Source organism: Aphelocoma coerulescens, chromosome 26 (assembly GCF_041296385.1).
Source record: "Aphelocoma coerulescens isolate FSJ_1873_10779 chromosome 26, UR_Acoe_1.0, whole genome shotgun sequence".
Classification (NCBI taxonomy): Eukaryota; Metazoa; Chordata; class Aves; order Passeriformes; family Corvidae; genus Aphelocoma; species Aphelocoma coerulescens.
In genome coordinates, this window is record NC_091039.1 from 6,014,648 (window position 1) to 6,042,330 (window position 27,683).

General features: G+C 61.4%; 2 protein-coding genes and 1 long non-coding RNA gene across 6 annotated transcripts in view; 1 reads left to right on the forward strand and 2 right to left on the reverse strand.

Moving 5' to 3' along the window:
• Positions 1-2,038, reverse strand: part of DSTYK (dual serine/threonine and tyrosine protein kinase) — a 29,600-nt gene extending 27,562 nt beyond the window's left edge. Inside the window, exon 1 of one of the 2 annotated variants that reach the window (XM_068995654.1) lies at positions 1,730-2,036. In XM_068995654.1, the coding sequence (XP_068851755.1) occupies positions 1,730-1,955 (226 nt within the window). In that variant the 5' untranslated portion in view covers positions 1,956-2,036. Of the gene's footprint in view, positions 1-1,729 lie in introns of both variants that reach the window. The other variant, XM_068995655.1, reaches the window with a different exon arrangement.
• An 815-nt stretch (positions 2,039-2,853) lies between these two features.
• Positions 2,854-27,547, forward strand: TMCC2 (transmembrane and coiled-coil domain family 2). 3 transcript variants are annotated; one of them, XM_068995865.1, is made up of 5 exons: positions 2,854-3,079; positions 11,468-11,974; positions 24,352-25,286; positions 25,527-25,662; positions 26,302-27,547. In XM_068995865.1, exons 1-5 carry the CDS (start codon positions 2,909-2,911, stop codon positions 26,611-26,613), a joined length of 2,061 nt encoding a protein of 686 aa, XP_068851966.1. In that variant the 5' UTR covers positions 2,854-2,908; the 3' UTR covers positions 26,614-27,547. The 3 variants fall into 3 exon arrangements, with proteins under 3 accessions (XP_068851966.1, XP_068851967.1, XP_068851968.1); XM_068995866.1 differs by lacking the exons at positions 2,854-3,079; positions 11,468-11,974 and adding an exon at positions 18,271-19,269; XM_068995867.1 differs by lacking the exons at positions 2,854-3,079; positions 11,468-11,974 and adding an exon at positions 20,307-20,907.
• On the reverse strand, positions 23,665-24,564 carry LOC138098938 (uncharacterized). The gene is made up of 3 exons (XR_011146663.1): positions 24,484-24,564; positions 23,946-24,060; positions 23,665-23,713 (listed from the first exon to the last, which is right to left on the reverse strand). It is a non-coding gene; the product is annotated as an uncharacterized lncRNA (long non-coding RNA).
• Positions 27,548-27,683: the final 136 nt, after the last annotated feature.

The following is a 27,683-nucleotide window of genomic DNA, read 5'->3' on the forward strand; positions in this document are numbered from 1 at the left end:
GCAGATACTCAGCAGATACTCAGCCCTGCTTGTGGCCAGAGCAGCCCAGGCTGCGTTGGGAAGCTGATCCAAAGGGAATTGGGATCAGCTCTGCAGGTGCCTCACAGGCAAACCCTTCCTGTCTGTTTGGTTTCCAAGACATCCACGTTTGCTCCCAGGGTTTATTTGCCCACTCCAAGCCCTGGGTGTTGTGTCCTGTCCATTCCACTCCGCATTTCCCTTTGTGTTGCACAAAACTCACCCTGCAGAAGTCCTTGGACAAAATTCCTCTCCCTTTGGTACCGCCTGGAGGGCGGATTCTGGGAAAAAGTCAAGGAAAACCGTGCTCCTTAAACCTTCTGACACCTAAACATCTCCCCCGGGGGAAGAAGGACACCTTCCACTATCCCAGTTTGATCCAAGCCACGTCCAGCCTGGCCTTGGGCACTTCCAGGGATCCAGGGGCAGCCACAGCTGCTCTGGGAATTCCATCCCAGGGCCTCACCACCCTCACAGGGAAATTTGTTCCCAAAATCCCATCTAGCCCTGCCCTCTGGTACTCCATCCCTTGGAAACATTCCCTCTCTGTCTTTCTCATCAGCTCCTTCAGGTCACCCCAAATCCTTCTCTTCTCCAGGTGGAACAACCCCAAACTCCAGCATCACAGGGTCTGCCCCTGTCCTGGCTCTGCCCCTTCCCAAAATCTCACTCCCCACCCAGCCCGGTGAGAGGGAGAAGCAGCCACTTCCCCAAATCCTGCTGGTGTTCCCAACACTTTCCCAGCTACAACTCCACAGCACCACAAGGGGAAAATTAACCCCAAATCAGCCAGAAACACGCAGCGGTTTTTTTAACACACAGACAGAAAAACTCAACACTTCAAACGCAAAACCACGACTTGGGAGCACGAGACAAGCGGGGAGAAGAATGCTGGTCAAGTAGCCAAGAGAGATGACTCAGGAGGCGTTCGGGAATGAATGAAGATGATCTTTATGGGTGCTTCACGTCACACCAAACTCCTCTCACAAGACAGTCTTATGGGAAGACCAAGTCCTGCACGTGGCAGGAGAGGTCCCACCCGCAGCTCTTGTTTGTCAACAGCAGCAGATGACCAGAGAGCCGCTGAATGAAGCCACTCTTGGCACGCAACTCCGGGACAAACAGGCCCCAAGGAACGCCAGCCCCTCATCCCACCCGCTCCAGGTGCTGCCTCTTCCCAACCGCCCCTCCCTGTGGGGCTGCAGGTGGGGGTCAGGGGGAGGGTCCCCATCAGGAAACCATGGGATATCCTGAGCTGGAAGGGACCCACAGGGATCATGGATGCAGCTCCTGGCCCTGCACAGACACCCCAAAATCCCACCCTGGGCATCCCTGGCAGCGCTGCCCAAACGCTCCTGGAGCTCTGGCAGCCTCGGGGCCGTGCCCATTCCTTGAGGAGCCTGGGCAGTGCCCAGCACCCTCTGGGGGAAGAACATTTTCCTCATATCCTTCTTAAATCTCCCCTAAATCACCCCCTGCCCTCCACGCTTCACCCCACGAAGCCTCTCACACCCTCAAGGCACCCCCAGCTCTGGAACCCCCATTGGAGACGCCGCGTCCGCCCCCACGCTGGGCACTTCGCACCGCAACCCCCACAAGCCCCCCCAGAGACCTCCGCCCACCCCCACAGACCCCTCACCCTCACCCCTCCCACCCCGGCGAGGCCTCCCCGGCCCCGCCCGCTCCCCGCCCGCCCCCGCCCCTTTCTCACCGCCGTCCCCGGGACCCCCATCCCCATCGGAGCGGGGGCCGTCGCCGGCGGGCGCCGAGGCGAAGGGGTGTCCCTGGGAGTGTTTGACGTCGCGGAAGAACCTCTTGGTCTCTCGCAGGTTGTGCTGCAGCCGCGCCAGGTGCCGGTTGTAGTGGCCGAAGGAGCGGCAGAGCTCCCGCACGGCCCCGCCGGGACCCCGCCATGACGGGGCCCCCTCGCCCTCCATGTCCTCCGAGTCCGCCCCGCTATCCCCTCCCCACCGCGGGCCGCTCTCGGGCCCTGCCAGGGCTGCCGCCGATTCCGGGAGGAACCTCCCCGAGCTTTTCCTCGCCTCCCGACCCCCCCCACCCCCCCCGCCCCTCCCGCCTCCCCGACCCCCGCGGCCGCCGCCTTCTCCCGAGGGGAAGCGCCTCCACCAGCCGCGCTGCGTGTGCCCGGAACCTTTATCGGCGCGCCGCAGGGCAAAGGGGGAGGAGGCCGGGCGCACCCTGCGCGCGAGGCGCGCCGGGAGACGTAGTTTATTTATGTCTAAATGTAGTTCATTATCACGCGCGGCGCGCTCGGGGATGCCGGGAGTTGAAGTCTGTCGCGCCGCAATGCCTCATAGGAACTGTAGTCTCTCGAAGCCCGGCCGCCGACCTCTCTCCGCGGCCTCTGCGCACCCCCGCGAGGGGCGAGAAAAAACGGACAAAAAAAAGAGAACGACCATAAAATGACGCGTTTAAAAAGGGGAAGCAAAAGGGGAAGCTGAAACGTCGCCCGCTGCTCCCCCATCCCGCGCTGCGCGGACCGGCTCGGCAGGAGGCGGCGCGCCCGTCTCAAGCCCCGCTCCGCCTCCGCCAATCCCCAGCGGCGGCCCCGCCCTCCGCGCGTCTTCATTGGTTAATTCACCCCGCCGGCACCGCCCCCCGCTCCCTCTCCGCCAATCAGCGCGCGGCTCCCCGCCTCCCTCGCGCCGCCATTGGCCGTCGGCGCTGTCCGTCAGGCGCGGCGGCGGCGATGCCGGTGCCGGCGGCGGGCGCGGAGCCGCCGCGGCGCGGAGCCGCCGCCCGGCCCGGGCTCGGCGGGGCGGACGGGCCGGGGCCGCGCAGCCCTTGGGCCCCGCAGCGGCCGCCGGGGCGCCGCCCCCCGCCGCGGCCATAGGCGCCCCCCGCGCGCCGCGGGCACGGCGCTCCCGGGATGAAGCGGTGCCGGTCGGACGAGCTGCAGCAGCCCGAGGAGGATCCCGGCGCCGCGGGGGAGTCGCCCGGTCACGGCGTGATGGAGGGCAAGGCCGGCGAGGCGGCGGCGGCGGCCCCCGAGGCGGGCGCTGTCCCGCCACCGCCGCGCTCCAAGCCCCCCGACCTGAAGGTGAGCGGCGGGAGCATCCCGGTGGGACGCGGGAGGATCCCGGAGGCTCGGCCGGGGGGGGTTCCCGGTGGTGGCCGGTGCGGTGAGATCCCAGCGGGGTCACCGGTGCGAGGGACCCCGGGGGTGCCATCATCCCCACCCCCCCGGTCCTACAGGTGTGACCTTGGAGAATGCGGGATGGCTCCTGGATAGGCGCGCTCCCGGACTGGGATGCTCCTGGGAACGGGGTGCTCCCGGATGATGGTACTCCCGGGAATAGGGTGCTCCTGGCGTGGGCATGGTCCCTTTACAGGGATTTTACTGGGATTAGGATGCTCCTGGGATTGGGACTTGGTTCTTTTGCGGGGGATCCTGCTGGATGAGGATGCTCCAGGGATGGAGACACTCCTGGGACGGGGATGTTGCTGGAATAGGATGCTCCTGGGATGAGGATGCTCCTGGGATGAGGATGCTCCTGGGATGAGGCTGCTCCTGGGGTCGGGATGGGGATGGTCCTCGAATGAAGCTGGTCCCAGCATGGGGCTGGTCGTGCAGCGGGGATACTCCTGGGACAGAGCTTCTCCTGGGATGAAGAAATCCCAGGCTGGGAACGGGGGTTTAGGGGCTGCCCCCCTGCAGAGGGGCTGCGCAGATCCCGGGAAATCCCTGCCGGGAGCGGGGCGGGGTGGGGGGGAGGCTCCGGGAGGATCCGGTGCTGCGGCACCGGGAAGTGACGGTGTGGAAATGGCCCCGAGGCTGCTCCTGCCGGGCCTCGGGGCTGGGGCCGGTGGATGAGGAGAACAAATCCCGCGGCACCGCAGCGCTGCGGGAGGGACGGAGCCCATCCCGGAGGGGGGGGTCCGGCCTGAAATCAGGCACAGAATTCCTCTGGCTTTGGGAAAGAAGCAGCTCCGACCCCCGGCTGCTCAACAGGGTCCCGCTGGCGGTGTTTTATCCCGCAGGGATGAATTCCCAGCGTGGAACTTCGGGGTGTGCAGGCGTGGGAATGCCGTGGGCAGAGTGGGATCGGCTCAGAGGCTGTGCTGGGACGGAGGGGATGCTCCCACTCCTTGGTTTCAAAGAGAGCTGGAAAAAGTGGGAAATGTCCCTGCTCAGCCGTGGGATCCAGGATGGAGCCCCTCGCTGCATGGCCTAGAAGGTGTCACCGGCGCGGTCAAGGTCACGTGGAAGCCGAGAAGCACGGCCAGGACTGCCAGGAAGGCATCCCTTCCAGAAAGGCAGCCGGGAGATAAAGTCCCTGTTCCCAGAGGAAAACTCGGCTGCTTTGAGCACCAGGAGCCCCATGGCTGCTGGGGGTCACACGTGGGGCCTTGTCCTCGATGTCCCAGCAGCAGCTCCTGCTCCTGACGCTGCTTTGGGTTTGCTGGTGAGGGGAAGAGCCAGGGCCAGGCACGTCCATGGGCTGGGAGGCCCTGGCACAGAATTCCCAGAGAAGCTGTGGCTGCCCGTGGATTCCTGGAAAAGTCCAAGGCCAGGTTGGATGGGGCTTGGAGCAGCCTGGGATGGTGGAAGGTGGGGAAAGGGGTGGAACAAGAAGATCTTTAAGGTCCCTCCCCACCCAAACCATTCCATGATTCTGTGATTCCCTAATTCCCTGATCCATGGGGTTGTGGCTTGGCACATCCTGGCTTAGCCAAGGTGTTGTTTCCCACCCCTGTCCTTCCTCCGCCCCACCTGGGGCACAGAGGCTCGGAAAGGGCTGGGAATGTGGGGCCAAAGGAGCTGCAGCTTCCCACGGCTGCACCCACCACCCCAAACATTCCAGGGCTGGCACATCCCGCCCGGAGCTGGAGCTCCCCCGGCTCCGCAGCCTCATCCAGCAGCAGCATCCAAGGCCAAACGCCATTGATTTTATCGAGCTGGCTGTGCCACCCTCCCAGTGCTCACCTCTAATGCGTTTGGAGCTCAGCAATTAATTACCTGCATGGAATAAATCCTCAAGCCGGCAGAACACAGGAAGAGCTGGGGCTGGCTGCTGCCCGCACTGGGCACTCTGCCACGGCCACCACGAGCCGGCCACTTCACCCCTGCTGCCACAATGAGGGGCATCTTTGATAAATCAGAGTTTTCCTGCCCCAACCCCCCTCTGGCGCTGCTGGTGGGGTGGGTTCAAGCTGGTGCTTGGTCCCCAAACCCACAGACTCCTGTTGCCGTGGATGGGGAAGGATCAGAGTAAACTCTTCTTCCATGCCAGCTGAAGATGGATTTGAGGTGGCACCCTGGAAACAGCAGCCTGCCTCGTGTCATCTCCGTCCCCGCACTCCGGCAGATCCGTGGCAGCTCTGCCTTCCCCAGCCCTGGCTCCAGCTCCTCTGCCAACAGCCAGGGCTCCGTTAGGGAAACAGAGGGGAAAAAATAAGCTGTGGCCAGGAGCAGAGCTGGTGTGTGGCAGCTCTGCTCAGGAATGCATTGGTGGCAGGGATTCCTGCGGGAGGGACGGGATCCGTCCAAAACGCTGCAGGAGGAGACTCCCAGCTCCTCGTGGCTGCAGTCCCACCACAGCTCGCTCCCATCCCACTTCCCCTGAGCCAAGGCTTTTCCCTGGATCTCTGTTTTCCCCAGTAGTTTCATCTGGCCCAGGGGTGGAGGTTGAAGCCTGACCCTCTCCTGGTTCACGATTTTGGTCTTTACAGCTCCTGAACCCAAAAGCCGGGATCAGCAGGAACCCGGAGGCATTGGCCTAAGCTCTGCCCTGTTCCCAGGGCCTGATCCAAGCCCGAAATCCATGGGCAAAAAACTTCTGCAGGGCTTTGTGCAGCTGGGGAGCCTCTCCTGAGGAGGGGGGAGATGAAGGAGGAGGGGAGGTCCCACCTCAGGAGCAGCGGGGTTGGGACAGGGGTGGCTGCAGGGGACGGGGTGGAGCTTTAACCTCCCAGTTCCTCCCAGCACATCAACCCCACTCAGCTGGATTATATTTTTGGAAATCCCTTGCTGGGAAGGGATGGATGTGGGGGTGGAGACCTCCGGGTGGGATTCACCATCCCAGCCATGGCAGTGCAGGGAGGATGAGAACTTTCCTTCAGCACGGTCCCTATTCCAAACCCTCGGCGCGTTTCTGTTTAATCCCTGGCACGAACAGTTCCCAGGCGCATTTTGGCATGGAAAGGACGCTGCCAAGGTGAGCTGGCTCCCCTGTGGCTCTGGGCTCGAGCTGTTGTCAGAGCTGAGCAGAGCAGAGCGATCTCTGGAGCAGCCACATCCATCATTCCCATAGGGAATCGCACTTCCAAAGCTCCCAGGCTGCTGGAAAGGACCTCAGGTGGTCTCCAGCTGTGCAGCTGCACCTCCCGGATCCGCAGGGACACAGAGCATCCTTCCAGGCTGGATATTCCATGGAGTTTGTGCCAGGCACAGCCAAGGGGCAAGATCCAAGGATGGGATGCTAGGGCTTCCCGGGATCCAAGGATGGGATGCTGGGCCTTCCTGGGATCCGAGGGCGGGATGGATGCTGGGCCTTCCCGGGATCCAAGGATGGGATGGATGCTGGGCCTTCCCAGGATCCAAGGATGGGATGGATGCTGGGCCTTCCCAGGATCCAAGGATGGGATGGATGCTGGGCCTTCCCAGGATCCAAGGATGGGATGGATGCTGGGCCTTCCCTGGATCCAAGGATGGGATGCTGGGGCTTCCCTGGATCCAAGGATGGGATGGATGCTTGGCCTTCCCAGGATCCAAGGATGGGATGGATGCTGGGCCTTCCCAGGATCCAAGGATGGGATGGATGCTGGGCCTTCCCTGGACCCAAGGATGGGATGCTGGGCCTTCCCAGGATCCAAGGATGGGATGCTGGGGCTTCCCTGGATCCAAGGATGGGATGCTGGGGCTTCCCTGGATCCAAGGATGGGATGCTGGGCCTTCCCGGGCTCCTCTCGGTGCATCCCAGCAGAAACAGGCTCGTGGGGGTGTGGCTGCTCCGTGCCTCTGATCCCAGCCCTCCCAGATCCCATCCCTCAGGATTTCCATCCTTGCTTCCCACCAAATCCCGGCTCTCAGCATCCCCGCAGAGGCGGCAGCCGTGGCAGAGGCCGCCCGCTGGTTGTTCCCCAGGGGCACAGCTGGCACAGCTGGCGGCAGAGGTGCCACCTGCAGATGCCAGCTGGGATCCGGAGCTCTCAGGGATCTGCACCCCCTGGGCAGGGCCACACCTGGGCAGGGCATTCCCTGCTACTCCCAAGAGCATTCCCACTCCTGGGCCGTGAATTCTGTGTCATTCCTGAGAGCATTCCCACTCCTGGCCAGTGCATCCCGTTATTCCCAAGCATTCCCACACCTGGCTAGTGAATTCTGTGTTATTCCCCAGAGCATTCCCACTCCTGAGCCGTGCATCCCGATATTCCCAAGCATTCCCACTCCTGGGCCGTGCATCCCGATATTCCCAAGCATTCCCACTCCTGGGCCGTGCATCCCAATATTCCTGAGAGCATTCCCACTCCTGGGCTGTGCATCCCGTTATTCCTGAGAGCATTCCCACTCCTGGGCTGTGCATCCCGATGTCCCCCAGAGCATTCCCACTCCTGGCCAGTGCATTCTGATAGTCCTGAGAGCATTCCCACACCTGGCTAGTGAATTCTGTGTTATACCCAAGCATTCCCACTCCTGGGCAAGTGAATTCTGTGTCATTCCCCAGAGCATTCCCACTCCTGAACCGTGCATCCCGATATTCCCAAGCATTCCCACTCCTTGGCTGTGCATCCCGATATTCCCCAGAGCATTCCCACTCCTGGGCCGTGCATCCCGTTATTCCTGAGAGCATTCCCACACCTGGGCAAGTGAATTCTGTGTCATTCCTCAGAGCATTCCCACTCCTGAGCCGTGCATCCCGATATTCCCCAGAGCATTCCCACTCCTGGGCCGTGCATCCCAATATTCCTGAGAGCATTCCCACTCCTGGGCTGTGCATCCCGTTATTCCTGAGAGCATTCCCACTCCTGGGCTGTGCATCCCGATGTCCCCCAGAGCATTCCCACTCCTGGCCAGTGAATTCTGTGTTATTCCCAAGCATTCCCACTCCTGGGCAAGTGAATTCTGTGTCATTCCCCAGAGCATTCCCACTCCTGAGCCGTGCATCCCGATATTCCCCAGAGCATTCCCACTCCTGGGCTGTGCATCCCGTTATTCCCCAGAGCATTCCCACACCTGGCCAGTGAATTCTGTGTTATTCCCCAGAGCATTCCCACTCCTGGGCCGTGCATCCCGTTATTCCTGAGAGCATTCCCACACCTGGGCAAGTGAATTCTGTGTCATTCCCCAGAGCATTCCCACTCCTGGCCAGTGCATCCCGATATTCCCCAGAGCATTCCCACTCCTGGGCCGCGCATCCCGATATTCCCAAGCATTCCCAGGCACTCCGGGTGCCCAGCATGACTAACGTTTGTCACATGCCGGTGCTCTCGCGCTGTCCCCGGGAGCAGCAGCGCCTGTGGGGGAGTTCTTTCTTTGCCATTTCACAACATCCCCGCGTTTTCAGCGGGAGGAGCGGCAGCTCGGGATGCTCCGAGGGACGGGGCCGAGCCGGGCTGCTTCTCCCCCCTTGGGGACAGCCCTGACCCTGTCCCCCCGCCTGCCTGGGGGGTGCTGGGTGGTGGCAGGACCCTCTTGGTGCTTCCAGAGGAGAATCAGCTGGAGAAGCAGCAGCAGCAGGACCGGGAACCCCACCCAGGATCTGCCGGGATCCTGCTGCTCTTTGGGGGCTGTGGCCTCGCCCCCGTGCCCTAAAATATGGAATGCTGAGGGATGGGATGGGGTGGGAGGGGATGAGGCTTCCCCACGTGTTTGTGTTGTTCTCCGAAGAGCTGCAGAGCCTTGGCTGGAGCCTCTGGGCGGGCCGGGGATGTAAATAATGAATAATGAATAATTAATAATCCTAACCATCAAGCAGGATTTCACAGCTTGGGGCCGAGCTGGAAGGTCGTGGCAACCAGATCCTCTCCTCGTGTGTCCGTCTGAAAGCCGAGGAGGGGGGTTTGGGTGTGGGGCAGAGCTGGGGAGCTGTTTGGAGAGGAGCTGGGAGGTCTCAGGCTGGGTGGCAGCAGCAGGAAAAACACCCTGGAGAGCCTGGCACGGCCAGGTATTGCCAGAGAGTCCCAAACCCTCATCCAAGTGCCAGTTTTCCTGCAAGATATCCCAGGTTGGGCTAAAATGGGATTTTTCCAGCTCTTCTCGGTGCAGTGGGACCTGGAGCAGGGGCTTTGAAGTCCGTAAAAACGAGTCCCCAGCACCAAGCAGCAGAGCGTGGCTGTGCTGATGAGAGAGTCCAAAGAAATAAAGATATTTTTGGATTCCCCTCGGTGTTTCACAGCTGAGCAATTAAGCTGTGTCCATTGCCTCGGTTATTAAGCAATGGCTGTTCCAAAATAGCCTCTGCTCCGAGCCACGAGCGGTTCCGTGCCAGGAAAATGCCTCTGCTTGGGAAGCACAGGAATATCCTGGGAAAACACGAGAAAACAGAGCTTTTGCAGCAGCAAAGGACTCGTTTGTGGCCACCACTCCCAGCCCCTCAATGCAGACACGCTCTGAGCTTGCCAAGCTGTTGATGGAGCAGCAGAGCTGGAATCCCTCCTTCCTTCCCTCCTCTTTCCCATGCAGATCCCGTGCCTGCCGAGCCCCTGAAAGCCTCTTTCAGGAAAACTTGGAAAGGGCCTGAGGAGAGTTTGTTGGGAAAGGTGAATTTCTGTTGGGAAAGGTGAATTTCTGTTGGGAAAGGTGAATTTCGCTCGGGAGGAGCTGTTGGACCGAGGAGCCCTGAGGGCATCTGGCTCCCACCTCCAGCTGCTGCTGCCAGGAGGGGGAAAAATCTGCCCTCCTTTCCTGCCAGCTCCGCTTTTAGTTTGTTTTCATCTCCCTCGGGGAAGGGAGTTGGTTGTTTCTTTTCACTTGGACCTTCTGCAGCTCTGGCTGTGCCTCTGAGGGGTCTGCGGTGCCCTCGATGGGAGGAATCTGGGGGTTTGGAGTTATTACCTCTCCAATGCTGCCTCTGTTTCCATAGAGACCCTATAAATAGAATAAAATTTAAATGGTTATTTCCTCGAGAAGCGATTCAGCACCGGAGATTTGTTATGTATTTCCTAGGAAAAGCCTAAAAGGACGGAGATTTGCGTTGTGAGTGGCTCAGGGAAGGATGAAAGGCTTTGCCTGCGGAGTTTGGGGACACAGGATCCCATTGCTGATCCCTTGTCAGTGTTCTGGGTGTGGTGAGAATGGTGGGTTCGGACTTTGTTTGGGATTTTTGGGAGAAGGAGCCCGTTCTGTGTGGCCATGAGCTCCTCCTCTGTCTGTAGCTCCTGGAGGTCAAGTCTGGAACGTCACAGCTTTCCCAAAATCCGGAGTTTTTCCTGAGTATCCGCTGGGGCTCTGAGGAGATCCCGGGTCCCGCTGGTTTGGGAGCAGGAATAAACGGGAACAGCATCCCTGGGGACAGTCCCTGCTGCAGGAAAGCAGAGGTGAGGTGGCCCCGGACGTCAGCAGGGTCAGGACTGGCATCCTCACAGGGTGGTGACTCCAAAAGCGGGTCAGGATCGTGCCTTGTGATCCTCCAGCTCCTGCCAGAGGCTGCTTCAGGAGGGAGAGGATTTTTTCTTATCCCAAATCGTTGATTCGCCGCCCAGGAGCCGTGCTGGAGCAGGGATCTGGGCTGTGGGATGCGCTGAGCCCTTCGGAGATGCTGGAAGTTGCTGCCCCTGATCCACCTCACAAAATCTCCCGGGATGTAAATCTGGGTGTTCCAGTGGAACCCTGGCCAGGCTGACCCGGCCGTAATCGGGAGAAGGATCTGTTCCACCATCCATATTCATGACTTGGCCTCCGCCCGATTCCCGGGAGCCTCCGGTGTGTTTCCTGGGAAAGGGAGAGCTGGGGGTCCTCAGGGGAGCAGCCTGTCCCCGTGTCCTGCTGGAAACCAGTGGTTGCCCAGTTTGGACTGGATTTGGTGGCACAGGGCCACCAGCTGTGGTTTCACGCCCGGGGGTGAGGCCAGCCGTGGGCCATGGAAAATCCCACAGGGAAAAGCCCCTTCCTGGAGCTCATGGAGAGCAGCTGGAACGCCAGCCCGAGCCAGCCCAAACCACCATGCTCTGTGGGGTCATCAAATGGCCACTAACACTTTGTATTTCCAATATTTCCACTAATATTTCATATTTCCAAGCGCTAAGATTTATTATTTCCAACATCCCCCCTAATATTTCCTACTTCCCATGTAAACATTCCCATCCTACAACACGTGCTGGCAGCAGAGCTGCAGTTCCCTTCCACGGATCCCTCTGGGCTGCTCCAGGGGGGTCCCCAGAGCCCTCTGGAAGCTCTCGAAGCCTCGATTTGGGCTCGGGGCGAGCGTGGGCACCGTCGGCGGGGCACCGCAGCCTAACAGGAGCCGTTCCCTCCCTTCTCCCGCAGAAAATCCAGCAGCTCTCCGAGGGCTCCATGTTCGGCCACGGCCTGAAGCACCTTTTCCACAGCCGCCGGCGCTCGCGGGAGCGGGAGCAGCAGAACTCGCAGGACTCGGGGCCGCCGCCCCACGGCGCCTCGGACCACGAGTCCCCGGACGAGAAGGAGCGCTCCCCGGAGATGCACCGCGTGTCCTACGCCGTGTCCCTGCACGACCTCCCGGCCCGGCCCACCGCCTTCAACCGCGTGCTGCAGCAGATCCGCTCGCGGCCGTCCATCAAGCGCGGCACCAGCCTGCACAGCGGCAGCCGCCGCGCCAAGAGCGGCTCCCTGGAGCCCCAGAAGGGCAGCCCCCACCTCGGGCGCAAGGCCCCCCAGGACAGCGGCCTCACGGCCATCCTGCATCAGCACCAGGGCAGGCCCAGGTCGTCGTCCACCACGGACACGGCCATCCTGCTGGCCGAGAGCGGGGCTGTCTACCTGCTCACCGAGGACACCGAGGGCCTGGCGGATAAGGTAGGGGTGAGGGGGCGCTGGGGGGGGTTTATTCTGGAGGGAAGGAGGGTCTGGGGGGATTTTCTGGCGCTCTGTATTTCCCTGAGGGGGGGGGGGTGTAGCCGGGGTGGGGTCGGGCTCTGCTCTCACAGAATGGTGATGGGACAGGAGGATGTCACCTCAATCTGTGCCTCAAGAGGTTTGGGTTGGATATCAGGAGGAAATTCTTCCTCTGAATAGTGATTAGGTGCTGAAAGGGGCTGCCCAGGGAGGTTTGGAGTGCCCATCCCTGGAGGTGTCACCTGGACGTGGCACTCAGTGCTCAGGGTGGGGGTCGGGCACAGCTTGGACTCGATGATCCTGCAGGGATTTTCCAGCCTCAGTGATGCTGGGATTCTGTGGCTGCACCGGGGTTAGGGGGGCATGAGAACAGAGCAGGGAGCCAGGGTGGGGCTGGGTGCAGAGCACCCCAGAATTCCATCGGGATGAGGTTGTCCCTTGGGGCAGTGCTGGTGGCACCAGGCAGTGGTGGCAGCCCCTGGGAACCACTCGTGTCTGGAGCTGCTGGAATTGATGCTTCTCTTGTGGGGAATTGAAGGCAGGGACAGAATTCCCGGAGCGGGATTTGAGGGAGAGAAAAAAGGGCCTGGCACGACTCTGTTCCCATGGGATGGGACGGTCCAAAGGCGCCTCCAGGGTTCAGCCGGGCGGCTGCGATTTGGTCCCATCCCAAGTGATTTTGAAACCAGGCTGGTGGACAGGATGGTGTTTCCATCTAGTGTTTAGTGCCATTAATTATGCAACAGCCCAATTAGCACTGGCTGAGTTCGAGGGACAGGCAGTGGGAGCTGCTCTGGGAGCCGGGGGGATTCTCCCTGTTGGCTTCTCCCCTTGGCCTTCAGAGCTCGGGGGGGTTCCACACCCTGAAGCTGCTCCCTGCAGCTCTCAGGGCTATGAGGAACCTTCTTTTTTGGGACCCAAAAGTCCCAGCAGGGAATTGGCAAAGCTCGGGATGGGGAGATGGCCAGGCAGGCTCCAGCAGGGACGTGGGAATCGTGTCCCAGGGGATAAAAATGTCTCTGTACCAGCAGCTTTCCAAGGAGCTGCCCAGAATCTCCTCTCCCCACTTCGCTGTGAGCAAATCAGGACACCCCAACCCTTCCCTGGCAGTTCCTGCTCCTCCCCTCTGGAATGTCCCACCCGGATAAAGCCATGCAGCAGCATCAGGTTGATCATTTGAGCATCCAAAGCCAAAATTCCTCCCTCGTGGCCTCCTCTGGGGCGTGGCCCGTGGCACTGCCTTGCCAGGATCCCAATCCCACTGGGATTACGGCCAAAGCTTCGATCCCGCTGGGGCAGAAGCGTCCAGAGGGAGGAAGAGCAGAGCAGATCCGAGTCCGCTCCCGGAGCAGCACAGAAAGGGGATGAATAATTAACTGCATATGACACAAAGAGTAATAAGAAGAGAGCCAACACCTTTGTGAGGCAGTGGAAAAATGACTTATTTAGAGAAACACGAGCCGTGTGATATTCCCGTGCCGGATTATTTTTCCAGGAGCCCTCAGGAAGCCCTGAGCCTGCTGCCTGCAGCAAACCAGCTCCTTTTCCTCAGGGATGGCTGGGTGGCTCCCAGAGCGGGGGCTTGGCATCATCCCTGCCTTGTCCCCTGGGATCTGGCACCTCCTCCCTGTTTCCCCTCCCTCTGGAAGCCCCACGGGAGCCGTTTCCCCACCCCCCTCCACACACACACACAAATTTCATGCTGGATTTTCCACCCCTTCCATGAGGAGCAGACGCTGGATGGATCCCTCAGCCTCACCAAATGCTTTTGGAACAGCTGTAGATTATTCTTTATTCCTTTTAATTTTTTTTTTTTTAATTAATTAATTCCTGCAGTTCTCCCTTCTCCTGCACTGGTTCCTCACCCTATGGACCCCGCCAGGGCCTGGCACACAAAAATTCTTCCCCCTTGCACCCCCTAATTGCCCCCAGGAGCAGCCTGTGGTGACAGGGGACAGCCAGAGGGGCTCGAGGGGGTCAGTGGGACCATGAACAGTCTGGGATTTTGGTGCTGGCTGCCAGTTCTGGCTGGGGTTCATGGTTTACCCCAAAAGCAGCACTGCCAAGGGGTCACCCCCTCTTGGGGTGCCCTTCTTGGGGACCAGCCTTCCTTTGCAGGTCAGCGATTTGTGATTTTCCCCCTCCCCAACCTTCCACCCCTCCCCGTGCCCACCTTGTGCGTGCCGAGAGCTGCGGCTGAGTTTGGAGTGAGCCGGCCGTGCCCTGGCTCCCGCTGGCCGTGGCGACCGAGGGTTTGGGTGCCAGCTCTGCTCCAAGGGCCGTGTGGTCAGAGAGTGCCCGCGCGTTCCAGCGGCCGGGAGCATCCCTGCAACCCCAAACACCCTCTCGCTCTCCCCTGTGCCACACGGATCTCCTCGGCGTCGGGAGCATCCCAAACACCCTGACGGAGCACGGCTCTCGTTCGCCCGAAGGTGGTGGCCCGTTTGGGGGTACCCGCCGCGTCGGGAGCAGCGTGCGGCCGCTGCCGGTGCTCCCCACGGGGCCGTGCTCGCGGCACGTGTGACAGTGGCACGGCTGGGGCCGGGGGAGGCGGCGGCAGGGACGGCGCACGGCGCCGGGAGCGTGCTGGGGAGCTTTCTCCTGATCTCGCTAATCTCCTGCTGGTGACCCGCCAGGCAGAGGCGGGCGCACGGGAATTAGCGGCCGCAGCGGCCGCCGAGGCCCCGGCGCGGGCAGCAGCGGCCGGGGGTGTCCCCGCAGCCGGGGCTCGGTCCGGTGCTGGCGGGGCAGAGCATCCCCGGGGGACCGCGGTCCCCGGCGGCGCGGCCGGAGCTGGAGCGGGGCGGCCGCGGGGTGCTGTGCCTGGTGCTGCCGGGGAGCTGCACGGACTGCGGGGACTGCGGCATGGTCCACGTCCAGGTGAGCCCCGCCTGGGCACCGGGGCCCCGCGGGGGGACGGGCGGCGCGGGGGGAGCGGCGGGGCCGGTGGCCGTTAGAGGGCGGCGTTACCGCAGCGGGGCCGCTGGCCGGCTGTCCGGCTGTCCTGCTGTCCGGCTGTCCGGCTGGCCGGCTGTCCGGCTGTCCTGCTGTCCGGCTGTCCGGCTGTCCGGCTGTCCGGCTGTCCTGCTGGCCGGCTGTCCTGCTGGCCGGCTGTCCAGCTGTCCGGCCGGCTGTCCGTGCGGGCTCCCGGCCGCCCTCTCCCCTCGTCCCCCCCCCGAGGGGTGGATCCGTCACAAGTGTCACGAGTGCAAGTGCTCGGCTCTGGACCCGCCGAGTGTCCCCCGCAGGCTGCGAGGGGCCGGACCCCGGTCGGGCTCGCTGCCCTCGGTGTCCCTTGGCAAGTGACAGCGCCAGCTGCCACCGCCGGCCCTGTCCCCCCCTCCGTGCCCCTCCCGGAGCAGATGCTTCTCCTGTGAGGCACTGGGGGGACAGGGGAGCAGGGGGGGCTTCCTGCCACACCTCGGGGTGGCTCCTGAGCTGTGAGCCCCCGTGTTTATGGGATCACAGCCCAAGAGTGCCATTCCCCTGCTCCAGTCTCCTCTCTCCATGCCCCTGTTCCTGCCCCAGCCCTGCAGGAGAGTGTCCACAGTGTCCTGGGGCTGTGTGGACCTGTCCCTACAGCCCCAGCCCTGCTTTCGTTCTGCCTCAAGGGCATCAGCCCTCGGGACACAGGGCGGGATTCATCCCGCTAAATTTAGATCCCCCCCGGTCAGCGGCTATATCAGGGCCAGACGGATTACAGGGAGCAGGGAGAAACCCGGAGTCTCTGAGCACCCACCCCGGGGTGGCCGTGGCCCGTGGGGACAGAGGGGTTTGGGGTGGCCGGGAGGCTGCGGGATGGCTCAGGGATGTCAGGGAAAGTTCACGTCCCCTGCTCAGGCCTCTGCTCCCTGCCTGGGGCACGTCCAGCTCGGCCCTGGCTCCCTCTGGCCCTCCTGGCATCCAACCGCCGTCGGTTCCAGGGGGAGGATGTGGTTTCTGCCTCCTCCAGCTCCAGTTACCTGGGCTCAGTCAATAACTGGGACAGGGACAGGGACTCTGGCCCCACATCTAAGCCAGGCAGAATTTTCCCAGGCAGGAGTTTTCCTTTGCTTGCTGCCTCGGTTTCCCCAGCTGGAATCCAGAGCCAACTCATCCGTGAGTTTGGTGAAGTGTCTTGGATCTCAGGAGGATTTTCTGGCAGATCCCTCCCACCTGAATTCCCGGCGAGTTCTGCCGTTCAAATCCCAGGGAAGGAGGTGAAACAGGCAAAAGGGAACAGAGGGAGTGGTGTAAAGCTGCCCTCCCTGCACCCCCCAGCCCCCGGCACATCCCTTTGGCACCCGGATCCCAAGGGGGTGATCTGGGGAGCACCGGGGTGCGGAGATCCTACAAGTGCCAGGGTTTTTTTGGGGGGGGAACTCCTGACCTGGGCTGCAAATGGAATCAGAGGTGTGAGAGTCCAGGTGAGCTCCCACTTCCCACTTCCCACCTCAGTCTCCCCACGTGTGGCAGGGGAAGGAGTCCGTGAGCCAAGGCTGGGAGCTTGTTCCCCGCAGTCATTCCCGCGCTCCCGCTGGGATGGCGCTTGCGGGAGCGCTTTGGAACGAGCAGATAATAGCTGGAAAGACAAAGACACCCGAGATTGCTGCTTAATTAATTCAGGAGGAGAAGAATATCAGACTCGGGTACTGATTCACCCCTCAGCGAAGAAGACATCGTGTTCCTCAGCCTCGGTGACATATGGCTGTTGATTGCAGCCCACCAGCAGCTCCCGCTCCCGGCAGGCAGCGCCGCGATCCCGGGGGATTTGGGGGTGGATGCCCGGGGTGCCGGGCAGGATTTGGGGCGCAGGGTTTGTGTGCACACCGTGATCCCTCCAGGCCATCCCTGCTGCTCTGGGCTGGGAGCGGGATTTGGCTCCAGAGTCCGGATGAGGGTCCTGTTTGTGAGTCCTCACCTTGCTGGGGCTGCGGCTCAGCCTCTCCCTGCTTCCGCCTCAAATCCTCCATGCAGAAGCTCCCAAAAATCCCCCCCGGCTGCACAAACCCTGCTGGAGTTGCTGGGTGGGTTCGGAGCTGTGTCACCCAGCGAGTGCTGGAGCTCCTGGGGTTACTCCCTCCGGCAAAAACAACAGCGGGAATTTTCCCAAATATTCTCCAAGCACAGGCAGGGCCCTGAATGGCTTCACCCACGATGGGGGGGGCACTGAATTGTCCCTTCAGAGGCGTCCCTTGCTGTGACCTGTGAGCCCAGGGCACAAGGGACGGTGCCCAGCTTGGAGGATGTGGTGTGGAATTAGGAAATGCCGGGTTTGGCGTGGCGTGGACGGGCACGGAGGCACAGGAACTTCCCAAGGGAGAATCCTGGGATCTTTCCAGCTGTACAGCCACCCTCCACCGAGTGCCCTGAGCCCTGTAGGATGGTGGCACCATCCCAGCTCCAACAGGGACCAGGAACAGTGGCAGCTGTTTGTGTTTGTTCCCTTTGGGAAGCAGCCGGGCCCGCAGCGCTGGTGGTGCTGTTTGTTCTCCCGGCACAGTCGGAGGATTGGGATCAGCCCCGTGGCTCCCAGCCTGTTCCTGCTCCCCTGGGCTCCCCCCCAGCCTGTGCTGCTCATTCTTGGCTGCAAATCCTTTGTTCCTCGGGCTCCTTGGCCATGACAGAGGGAGAGGATCCGGCTGCTTCCCGCAGCTCCGGCCCCGCGCTCCACAGGAGCGACCCTCCCGAGTCTTGCCCTGGGAAAAGGATTCTGCTCTTAAATTCTCTGCTGGGCATCTCTGTGAGTATTCTCCCCCTCTGCTCCCCTTTCCAGATTCCAGATTTCCAGATGTGGGATGTGCAGGGATAAGGGGTGAGGAGCAGGGCGGTACCTGCGGGAGGAGGCCAAGAAGCTGCTTGCTCCAGACGCCAAATCCACTCGGGAATGGGATGCTAAGGAGCGCTGGATTTGGCAGATCTTCACCTCTATCAGCATCCCAACAATCCAGATGCAGTTTTCCCAGCCCATTCAAGGAGGGTTTTCCTGCTGGTTTTAATTCCCACTTCTCTGTGCCAAGCCCAGCCCCAGGGAAAGCAAAGCCCAAGCCCCAGGTCTGCCCTGTGTTCGTGTGGCAGCACAAGGGGACCCATCTGGGGCTCAGCCCAGGATTTGGTAGCTGGATCCTGCACTGCCCAGCACCAGCACGCACCAAATCTGCTGGGATTCTGTGGAAAATCCAGGGATTTCCTTCGCACGGGAGCTGGCATTTGTTTATTTATTTATTTACTTATTTATTTATAAATTTGCCTCGTGCAGTCAGGCCTGAAAAACAGCTGCGGGGGGTGAGGATGCTGGGGAGTCTGACACCAACCTCTGGGGTAATTCCCTTGCAGAATTCCCATTTTTCCTATGCTGGGAAGGGTTTTGCATCCTGGGGAAGGGAGTCTGTGCCCTTGGCAGGGGAGATGCTGCCCTGCTGCTCCACCTCGCTGGGCTGGGGAGATAACCAGCGACGCTCTTTGTTGTTTGCAGTGATTTGTTGGCCTTCCCCTCGTGCTGGGGAGCTGGGAGCAGGTGTTTTCCTGGGAATCCAACACCCAAGGTCCCCAATAAGGCACAGAAATGCTCTCCAGGGCTCGTTGCAGCGTTCTGCCTGCACGGGCTCTTCCTGAGCATCCCTGCCTTTATCAAGTCCTCACTCCATCAGCCTCCTCTGGGAAATTCCTGCTCCTCCCTCCTTCCCCAAGGCCAGGGACAGGCCAGGCAGGGTCTGTGGGGGGCTCTGAGCTGGCAGGGGGTGTGGGGGACACCACAGTTCCCCCTAGGATGGGCGAACCGCTCACTTCCCAGCCCCTGGCAGCCCCAAAAACCACGGCGGGAAGCAGATGGGCTCCAGGGCCGGCCCCAGCACCTTCAAAGAGGGAAATGGAAAGCGGGAAGGGTGCTTTCCACAGTGTCCTGTGCAGCTGGGTCATTTTCCTGCCCTGCTGAGACAGCAGAAGAGCGATGGGAAGTGACCTCTGCCTCCTGTGCTAAAAGGAGAAGTGATGATGCTATGGCAGACACCAAAGCCACGCTGAGCAGCCCTGGTCATCTGCCCCGAGTCATGCCAGAGGCATCCACGGCCCGGGGCTTGGCCGGGCAGCTCAATCCACCCCCTGGGATCAGAGGGATGGGCCAGGAGCAGCGCCTGCCCACCAGAGAGCCGAGGAGCCCCGGCTGCTCCCGGGGGCAGCGCTGCGGTGTCACCGCCCGGCCCCCGCGGCTCCGTCTGGCACCGGCAGGGAGCTCTGCCCCGTCCTCACCCTGCCCTGGCACGGCTGAGCACCGCATGGTAGGCACGGCTGGGCTCCGGGCTGAGTTTACCAGGGAATCTGTGTTTCCCGGTGCCCGTGGGGATGGACGGGATCGGGGCCGCGGGACGGGATCGGGGCCGCGGCCGTGGGAGCTGGGGCTGGAAGGGGATGAGGATTTTGGTGCCTGGCAGCTTCACATCGAGCACTGGGCCATGCCAGGCTGCTCCAGCTCTGCCTTCTGCCCGTCCTGTGGGGAGGGCACGCCGGGCACAGGCACCAGCGCTGCCGCGGAGGGCCTGGCAGTGCTGGGGGGGCTGAAGGCAACACAGCTCGGGGTGCACCCAAAGGGCCAGGCTGCACTGCCAGGGCACGGATGGGTGTGGGGACAGCCCGGCAGGCGATGGCAGCGCCAGGCTGAGCGGGGCCTGGCTGTGGGAGCAGCACAGGCGGCCCCATTAACCATGGATCTGGGTCACGGGCAGCTCCTGGGTCCGGCTCGCACCATTCAAAGGGCGCCTGCAAACGCTTCCTAAGCTGCTGTTGGGGTTTTTTTGAGGAATAACTAAAGCAGAGAGCGGCGAAGGAGCCGGGCTCAGCCAGCCCGCTGTCCTTGGCCACAGCGGGTTCGAGGTTTCAGACACGCTGAGGACTTTGCTGTGGCTCAGCACAAGCTCTGCGCTTCCGTTCTGCTTCCCCGAATTGCTCAGACCCACCAGCCCTGCTCGGTGCAGCCCCACAGGTCGGGGCTGAGTCAAACAGTCAGTTCACATCCCCTTCTTGGTGCCTCCCCAGCTCCTCTGGCCTGGCAGAAACGCAGCCGAGCCTGCTCGGGGCCATCCCTCCTTGCTTTCCATCTGTCCTGTTTAACGTCTCCGGAGCCGCTGTGAATCTCCACACCACTCTCTGGGCAGTGGCTGGATGTGTTTTCTGTGCCGGCTCTGTGGCACAATGGGGTCAGTGCAGCCTTTCCCTTCCCACTCTCGTGGGGTGACAGGGACAGATCCAGGTCCGGGTCCAGGACACCTCCTGGTGCTGGCACGAGTGGCCAATTCCCGGCTTTTAACTCCCTCAGGCTGCCCAGCTCCTTGCTCGATGATTGGATTTTTTCCCTCGGCTGTTTTCCACTCGCGTTTTTCCTTTCTGGATGTCTCCCCCTGCCTCTCCCAGGCTTTTCTATCCCGCTCTGTGTCACAGCAGATGACACCAGCCCGTGCCGACCTCCTGCGTCAGGGCACAGGCAGCGTATGGGGCTGGAGGCGTGTGAATATCCCGGCACGGGGACGAGGGGGGTTTTGCGTTACAGCCCTGAAAGCTGCGCTCGCTGCGAGCTGTAAACAGCTCGGGCAGATTTCCTGAGTCGGCAATCCCGCCGGAGCCAGCGCCTCCGTCCCTGCGCGCCGGGAACGCGCCGGGAGCGCTCCGGGAACGCTCCGGGAACGCTCTGGGAACGCGGGGCCAGCCCTGACGGGGTCTGCAGGAAGCTTCTACTCCTTCTCCCTCCCTGCTGCTCCCCCAAACTTCGCTGCCATCCGCTGCTGCCTTTCCCAGCCGGGAATCCTGCCATGGCAGCCGGCACTGCCCGGGCAGTGCTGCCAGCCCTGGGGACACCACGGGGACACGGGCGGGCAGCCCACGCCAACTAGCCCTGGGGCACCCCAGCCCTGCCCGCCATGGAGGTAGGTCCTGGCAGCTTTTGGGGTTCGGATGAGATGCTAGGGAGGATGGTGATGGGTAGAGAGACCCACGGGGGAATTTTCGGTACCTCCGTTCCTCAGGGAATGAAACCGGGACTGAAACCCCCCCCAGCACCGCCTGTGCTCGGTGGGAAACTCCAGTGCAGCTGGAAGCCTGAACGTTAATCCCTGCGTTATGTAAGGAAAATTATTGTCAGGCTGGGAATGAGGAGGGAGCTGCTGCCAGCCCGCTGTGCCCAGCCAGGGGTGGCACAGAGGGGGACACGGCACTGCCGGCCCCGGGTGGTGCCACGGGCTCGGAAGGAGGGTGGGAAGTGTGAGTCAGGGCTCCTGCTGCTATTTTCAACACCTGAGGTGGGTCTGGTGGGAATAACAGCTCGGCTCGGCTCGGCACAGGGCTGGGAGCCTGTGTGGGGAGCGGGACAGGACGCTCGGGGTGTCCCTGGTAACGCCGGGCGGTCCCCGGCTCAGAGGATGCTGTGCTGGAAAAGCGCTCTGAGGAACAGGAGCCACATGAAATAGCTGCCCCAAAATCCCCCTCCCGACGTCTCCCACACACCTGCATTTCTATGCTGGCCGTGGCCTCTCCCCAGTGGCCACCAAGTGCCTCGGGCACGGTGACACTTGTGCTGCGGAGCTGAGGGATCAGGGCAGCAGCTCCCTGGATCTGCCCTGGATTTGGCATCTCTTGACAGCTCGGTGGCACTCGTTGTTTTTTCCATGCTGGAAGGTGCCCGTGGTCCTTCCCACGGCTGTTTTGTCCCCGTGATGGATTCCAGCCAGGAATCACGGTGGCACTTTGTAGGGCGAGTCCTCGCTCGGGGCGGATGCGGCCACGGCTCATCCACGGCGCTTCCCAGTGGGCTGCAGGGCGTGGAAAACAGAGCAGTTCCGGGGGTGATGTCAGCGCCTCCGGGGCTTTGCTCTGAACTTTGCAATAATTGTGCAATTTCTGAAGAACGGGGTTAAATCCAGGCGCGGATGTGCTGGGACAGCCACGGCCCCGAGCTGCTCACCTGCCACCTGGGCTCGGTTCCATCCGAGCTGCAGCACCAAGGAACCCAGCACTGCATAGTTGTGCCCGGCTGCAGCCCTCTAAGTGCTGTTTGCTCAGCTCATTAGCTCGAGCCTTTTGCCTGTCTCAGCTCTCCTGGGCTCAGCTCTGTTGATAAGAATGATTTCCCTGCCCGCGTCCTGCATTCCTCCCGCATCCCACATCAGCCCCGGCTCTGCCCTTCCCGGCCTGCCTTGGAAAACAAGCGCTGGGAAACATCGTTTTCATCGGGCTGTGCCTTCCAGAGGGTTTGCTGCATGTAGGGAAAGTGTGGCTTTCCGTAATCCCCCCGTTAAATCCCCTGCGCAGTCATTTGGGCTGGCTGGGATTTAGCAGGCAGGGCCCGTTAATGCCACAGGGATCCACATCCAGGCTTTTTTTGGGGGGTTGTTTTCAAAGCCATAACCTGATGTGCCTTTCCCCCGGCATGGCAGAGAGCAGGGGCAGGATTTGAGCTCAGCACTGGGTCCCTGCTCTTCCCTACCCATCCTGCCCTCCCAGATGTAATCCCGTGGATAAATCGTGGAATTGTGGAGCGGTTTGGGTTAGGAGGGGCCTTAAAACCCATCCAGTGCCACCCCTGCCCTGTGCAGGGACACCTTCCACCATCCCAGGCTGCTCCAACCTGGCCGTGGATGCTTCCAGGGATGGAGCAGCCACGGATTCTCTGGGAATTCCAGCCCAGCCCTCCCCACCCTCCCAGTCAGGAATTCCTTCCCAATATCCCATATAAACCTCCCGTTTCCCAGTCCCAAAGATTGGCTTTACAGAGGGCACCTCCCTCTTTGGAAACAGGGCTTGAGCAACTTTTCCCCTCCCCTCCCCAGTGGGTGTTTCCCATTTCAGCCTCTCCAGAGCTGCCTTTTCCTTTGCCACGGTCACTTTTTCCCTTCTCTGCCCAGAGAATTGCACAAAATCTGGGCAAAAAATCTGTTTCCTGCCGTTCCTAATTTCTGCCTCTCGATAAGGAACCAAAGCAAAACCCTCCGTGGAGAGCCCAGCCTAAAAATAGCCTGGGAGTGAGGTCTGAAAACCGCAAGTTTGTTATGACTTGGATTTTGTTTTTTAAAAATTGCCACTCCAGCCTGAGCCCATCCAGCTGGGATCAGCCTTTTCCTCTCACCCTCTGGCCCTTGCTCCATCACCGCAGCAGCGAGGAGAGAGGAAAAGCCTTGGGGAGCAGCTTGGGGGAAGCTGAGCTGAAATCCCAACGCCCCCAGACTCCCAGCAGGACACGAACAACAGGGAAAGGAGGAGATGGAAGGGAACAGCAGGGCCCTGGCTTTTCCAAGCCCCTGCTCCAGACGGGAGCGTTCCCAAGCAGCATCTCGAGAGAACATTCCTCCCCTCCTGCAGCCGGCGTTTCCTGGTGATAACGCACTCCCAACGTGATCCCGCAGCATTATCCCTATTAAAGGGTCATTCGGGGAAAGTGGGATGGAAATGAGAAATTATCCAGATCTGCCAAGGGTATTTAACTTTCAAGCAGCTCTTAATTAGAAGCCAGGAGCCATTTACACAACCGGGGGGGGGATTTTGCATAAGAATCTGCATTTAAAACCCAGCAACTGGGAAGATTTAGGGGATTTTTTTTTGTTGTTTTTCGTTTTTCCCAACTGGGCAAGCAGCATGTCCAGGATGGAGAGCACGAGGCAGGGCCTGGCTTGCCATCCAGGCTCTGCAAACGTGGCTTCAGGCGAGTGATTTCCTCTCCCAAAGCTCCAGTTTTGCCATCTGTGAAATGGAATTTTGGCGTTTGTCCAGATTTCCTGCGGTGGCAGCTGGTGTTTGCAACAGGAGCTGGGCACTGCCAGGTGAGGGAGCTCGGAAAAGCAGAGGAGTCCCTGCAGCTGCAGCGCTGGGAGCAGGAGCTGTTCCCCAGTGCCCCACAAATTGGGGTGAGGGCAGTTTCTCTTGGGCTGGACAACTTTGGGGTGCATCCAGGCTAAAAGCAGGACCGAAATACCTCTGGGTTGCTCGATCCTCCTGCTCTGCGCTGCTTTGGGGGGAGATTTGGTGATGATTCCTGGTTTTCCTCACCCCTTTTCCCTGGCTGGCTGGAGAAATCCCAGTTCCCATCTCTGCACAAGGTGAGGGTGGAAAAGCAGAGTCAGTGGCTGCTCCTTGCCGAAACCCACTGGGAAAATCCAGCCCTGAACTGGCTGCTGTGCTCTTTCACTGGTGTATTCCTGGGATTCCAGCAGCGGTGCCGTGGCTGGGAAATCTCCAACCAACTGGAAAACTCCCCAGCCTCTCTGGTTAATTATTCCCCCACCCAGTTCTCGCCTCTCCCTCCACATCCCAAGCCCAGTTCCCTCCTGGGGTTTTTCCTCCCTCCCCTGAGCATCCCCCTCCTTTTTCTTCTCCTCCAGCTGGACAAGGGCGACGTGACCACCCTGAACCTGCCCTCGGGCGCCGGGCACGGCGACGCCGACGGCCCCGTGTGCCTGGACGTGCCCGATGGCACCCCCGACCCTCACCGCACCAAAGCCGCCATCGAGCACCTGCACCAGAAGATCCTCAAGATCACGGAGCAGATCAAGATCGAGCAGGAGGCGCGGGATGACAACGTGGCCGAGTACCTGAAGCTGGCCAACAACGCCGACAAGCAGCAGGCGTCGCGCATCAAGCAGGTGTTCGAGAAGAAGAACCAGAAGTCGGCGCAGACCATCGCGCAGCTGCACAAGAAGTTGGAGCACTACCACAAGAAGCTGAAGGAGATCGAGCAGAACGGCCCCTCCCGCCAGCCCAAGGATGTTTTCCGGGACATGCACCAAGGGCTGAAGGATGTGGGCGCCAACGTCCGCTCCAGCATCAGCGGCTTCAGCGGGGGCGTGGTGGAAGGGGTCAAGGGGGGGCTCTCGGGGCTGTCCCAGGCCACCCACACGGCCGTGGTGTCCAAGCCGCGGGAGTTCGCCAGCCTGATCCGCAACAAGTTCGGCAGCGCCGACAACATCGCCCACCTGAAGGACACGCTGGACGACGGGCACCCCGAGGAGGCCTCCCGGGCGCTGAGCGGCAGTGCCACCCTGGTGTCCAGCCCCAAGTACGGCAGCGATGACGAGTGCTCCAGTGCCACCTCGGGCTCCGCTGGTGGCAGCAACTCAGGGGCGGGGCCCGGCGGCTTGGGGAGCCCCAAGTCCAACACGCTGGACAGCCACCACAACAACTTCGACACCATCCTGGAGGAGCTGCGGGAGATCAAGGACAGCCAGTCCCACCTGGAGGACTCCATGGAGGACCTCAAGGCCCAGCTGCAGCGGGATTACACCTACATGACCCAGTGCTTGCAGGAGGAGCGCTACAGGTAGGGACGGGCGGCTGCCAGGGGAGGTGTCACCCGGGGTGGCTCTGTGGGCACCACAAGCCGCTCTCCTGGGCTCATCCAGCCAAGAGACACGGGGAGCTGCAGCTCTCCTCACTGCCAGACCTCCGTGGAGGACCTTGAGATGTTTTCCCACAAGCAGGGGAGGGTCGGAGGGGCTGGGTGGTGTCCCCAGTGCCGGGGGGTGTCGGGGAGATGTCCCAGCCCAGCTGCCCTGCGCAGGTACGAGCGCCTGGAGGAGCAGCTGAACGACCTCACGGAGCTGCACCAGAACGAGATGACCAACCTGAAGCAGGAGCTGGCCAGCATGGAGGAGAAGGTGGCCTACCAGTCCTACGAGAGGGCACGGGACATCCAGGTAGGGCTGTGGGAAAGCTCAGCCCCCCTCTGCTCCCTCCAGCCATGGGGTGAGGGACAGACCCTGGGCTGGGAAGGAGGGTGGGGGAATGGGATTCCTTCTCCCAGCAGCCTCCAGGTTGTCCCTGCGGTGCTGTCACAGCAAGGAGCAGGTCACTAAACCTTGTCCCCAGAACCAGGGAATCCCAGACTGGTTTGGGTTGGAGGCACCTTAAATCCCACCCAGTGCCACCCCCTGCCATGGGCAGGGACACCTTCCACTATCCCAAGCTGCTCCAACCCGGCCTTGGACACTGCCAGGGATCCAGGGGCAGCCACAGCTTCTCTGGGAATTCCATCCCAGCCCCTCCCCACCCTCACAGGGAGGGATTTCATCCCAAAATCCCATCTTCCACTGGGAACCCATTCCCCCTTGTCCTGTCACTCCCATGCCCCTGTACGCAGCGACTCCCTGCCCTCCTGCTGTGCTCCAGCTCTGGGTGACCACATCACGGGGCTGTGACAAGCCACGTGTGGGCCGGCCCAGTCCCGCAGCACCCAGCCCTTCCCCAGCCCAGCAGCGAGCCCCGGGACCCCCGGGGAGGCACCGAACCCCTCAGGGGACACCCCTGGATGCGCTGCCACCGCTGTCCCCCGGCAGGAGGCCGTGGAGTCGTGCCTGACGCGGGTGACCAAGCTGGAGCTGCAGCAGCAGCAGCAGCAGGTGGTGCAGCTGGAGGGGGTGGAGAACGCCAACGCCCGGGCGCTGCTGGGCAAGTTCATCAACGTCATCCTGGCCCTCATGGCCGTGCTGCTCGTCTTCGTCTCCACCATCGCCAACTTCATCACGCCGCTCATGAAGACCCGCATGCGCATCCTCAGCACCGCCCTGCTCGTCCTCTTCCTCTTCTTCCTCTGGAAGCACTGGGACTCCATCAGCTACTTCCTGGAGCACGTCCTGCTCCCCAGCTGATCCGCAGATCCGGGGGGTTTTTGTTTCCCGACGAGGAGAGGGACAGGGGGATGAGGGTCCAAAGCCTTCTCCGCACGCTCGGTTCGGCTGCTTTCCCAGCCCTCCACAGCAGTCACCTGGATCTGGGATCCATCGGCCCTCGGGGATGTTTGGGAAGGGTGGGATGGGGAGCGAGGAGGAGTTTTGGAAGGCACCGGTGATTTCTGGGTTTTTATGAGGGGTTTTGGGTGGTTTTTTAAAGGTCAGCCTGAAGTCCCTGGGAAGGAGATCTTCTCCAGGGGTCTTCAGTTGGTGGGAAGGATTGAGCTGGACCAAACCTGGCTCTGTGAGAACTCCCAGCAGGGAGAGGAGAGGAGACGAGTTCATTGGGGCAGGATTTTCCCTTTCGGCCTGGACAACCAAGGGGGCAAAAAGTCCTGGGACGGAGCGAAAGCGAAGCAGGTGGAGATGGAGGCCGCGGGTCCGGGGCAAACACAGCAGGACACACACGTCCCACCAGCCTCTGCCACGCCCAGCACAGCCCAGCCAGGACACAGCGGGGCTGTGACACCGCCCTGGTGTCCCCACGGGGGGCTGGGCACACCCAGGGCACTCAGCACGGGCACAGGCACCACCTCCCTGCTGGTTCCATTTCTTGACTTCCCGACTCTTTGGCTTTAGTTGATCCGATCTCTTCAGGGACACCTGGACTCTTCCAGCCTCTGCCCCGTGTCGTGTGCGTGTGCGTGGTTTTTAATTTAACTCCAGACTCTGTTTCCATTTGTGAATCAAAGCTGGTGGGGCAGGGGGAGGAGGGGGAGCGGCTGCCCCCCAGCCCCCCCAGCCCCACCCCGGAGCACAGCATGCTGTCTTGGGTGGTTCTTAAATTATTTCATACCTATATATTTATGTAATATATCGATACACACACACATATATAAATATATATATAAAATACCTGCACAGCCAGGGCCTCCTCTGCTGCAAACGGGAGCTGCTCCACTCGCTCTGAGGCCCTGAACTGCTTGGCCTCAGGTGAGAATTTGGCCCCAAACCTTTGCCGTGGTGATTCCCAGGGCTGGCACAGGGTG

What these genes read in the sequence shown, in the direction of transcription:
- TMCC2 (XM_068995865.1), top strand. Translation starts at nt 2,909, where the DNA reads ATGAAGCGGTGCCGGTCGGACGAGCTGCAGCAGCCCGAGGAGGATCCC. An exon ending in CCAAGCCCCCCGACCTGAAG is followed by an intron (nt 3,080 to 11,467) that starts GTGAGCGGCGGG and finishes CTTCTCCCGCAG; the next exon opens with AAAATCCAGCAGCTCTCCGA. An exon ending in CCGAGGGCCTGGCGGATAAG is followed by an intron (nt 11,975 to 24,351) that starts GTAGGGGTGAGG and finishes CTTCTCCTCCAG; the next exon opens with CTGGACAAGGGCGACGTGAC.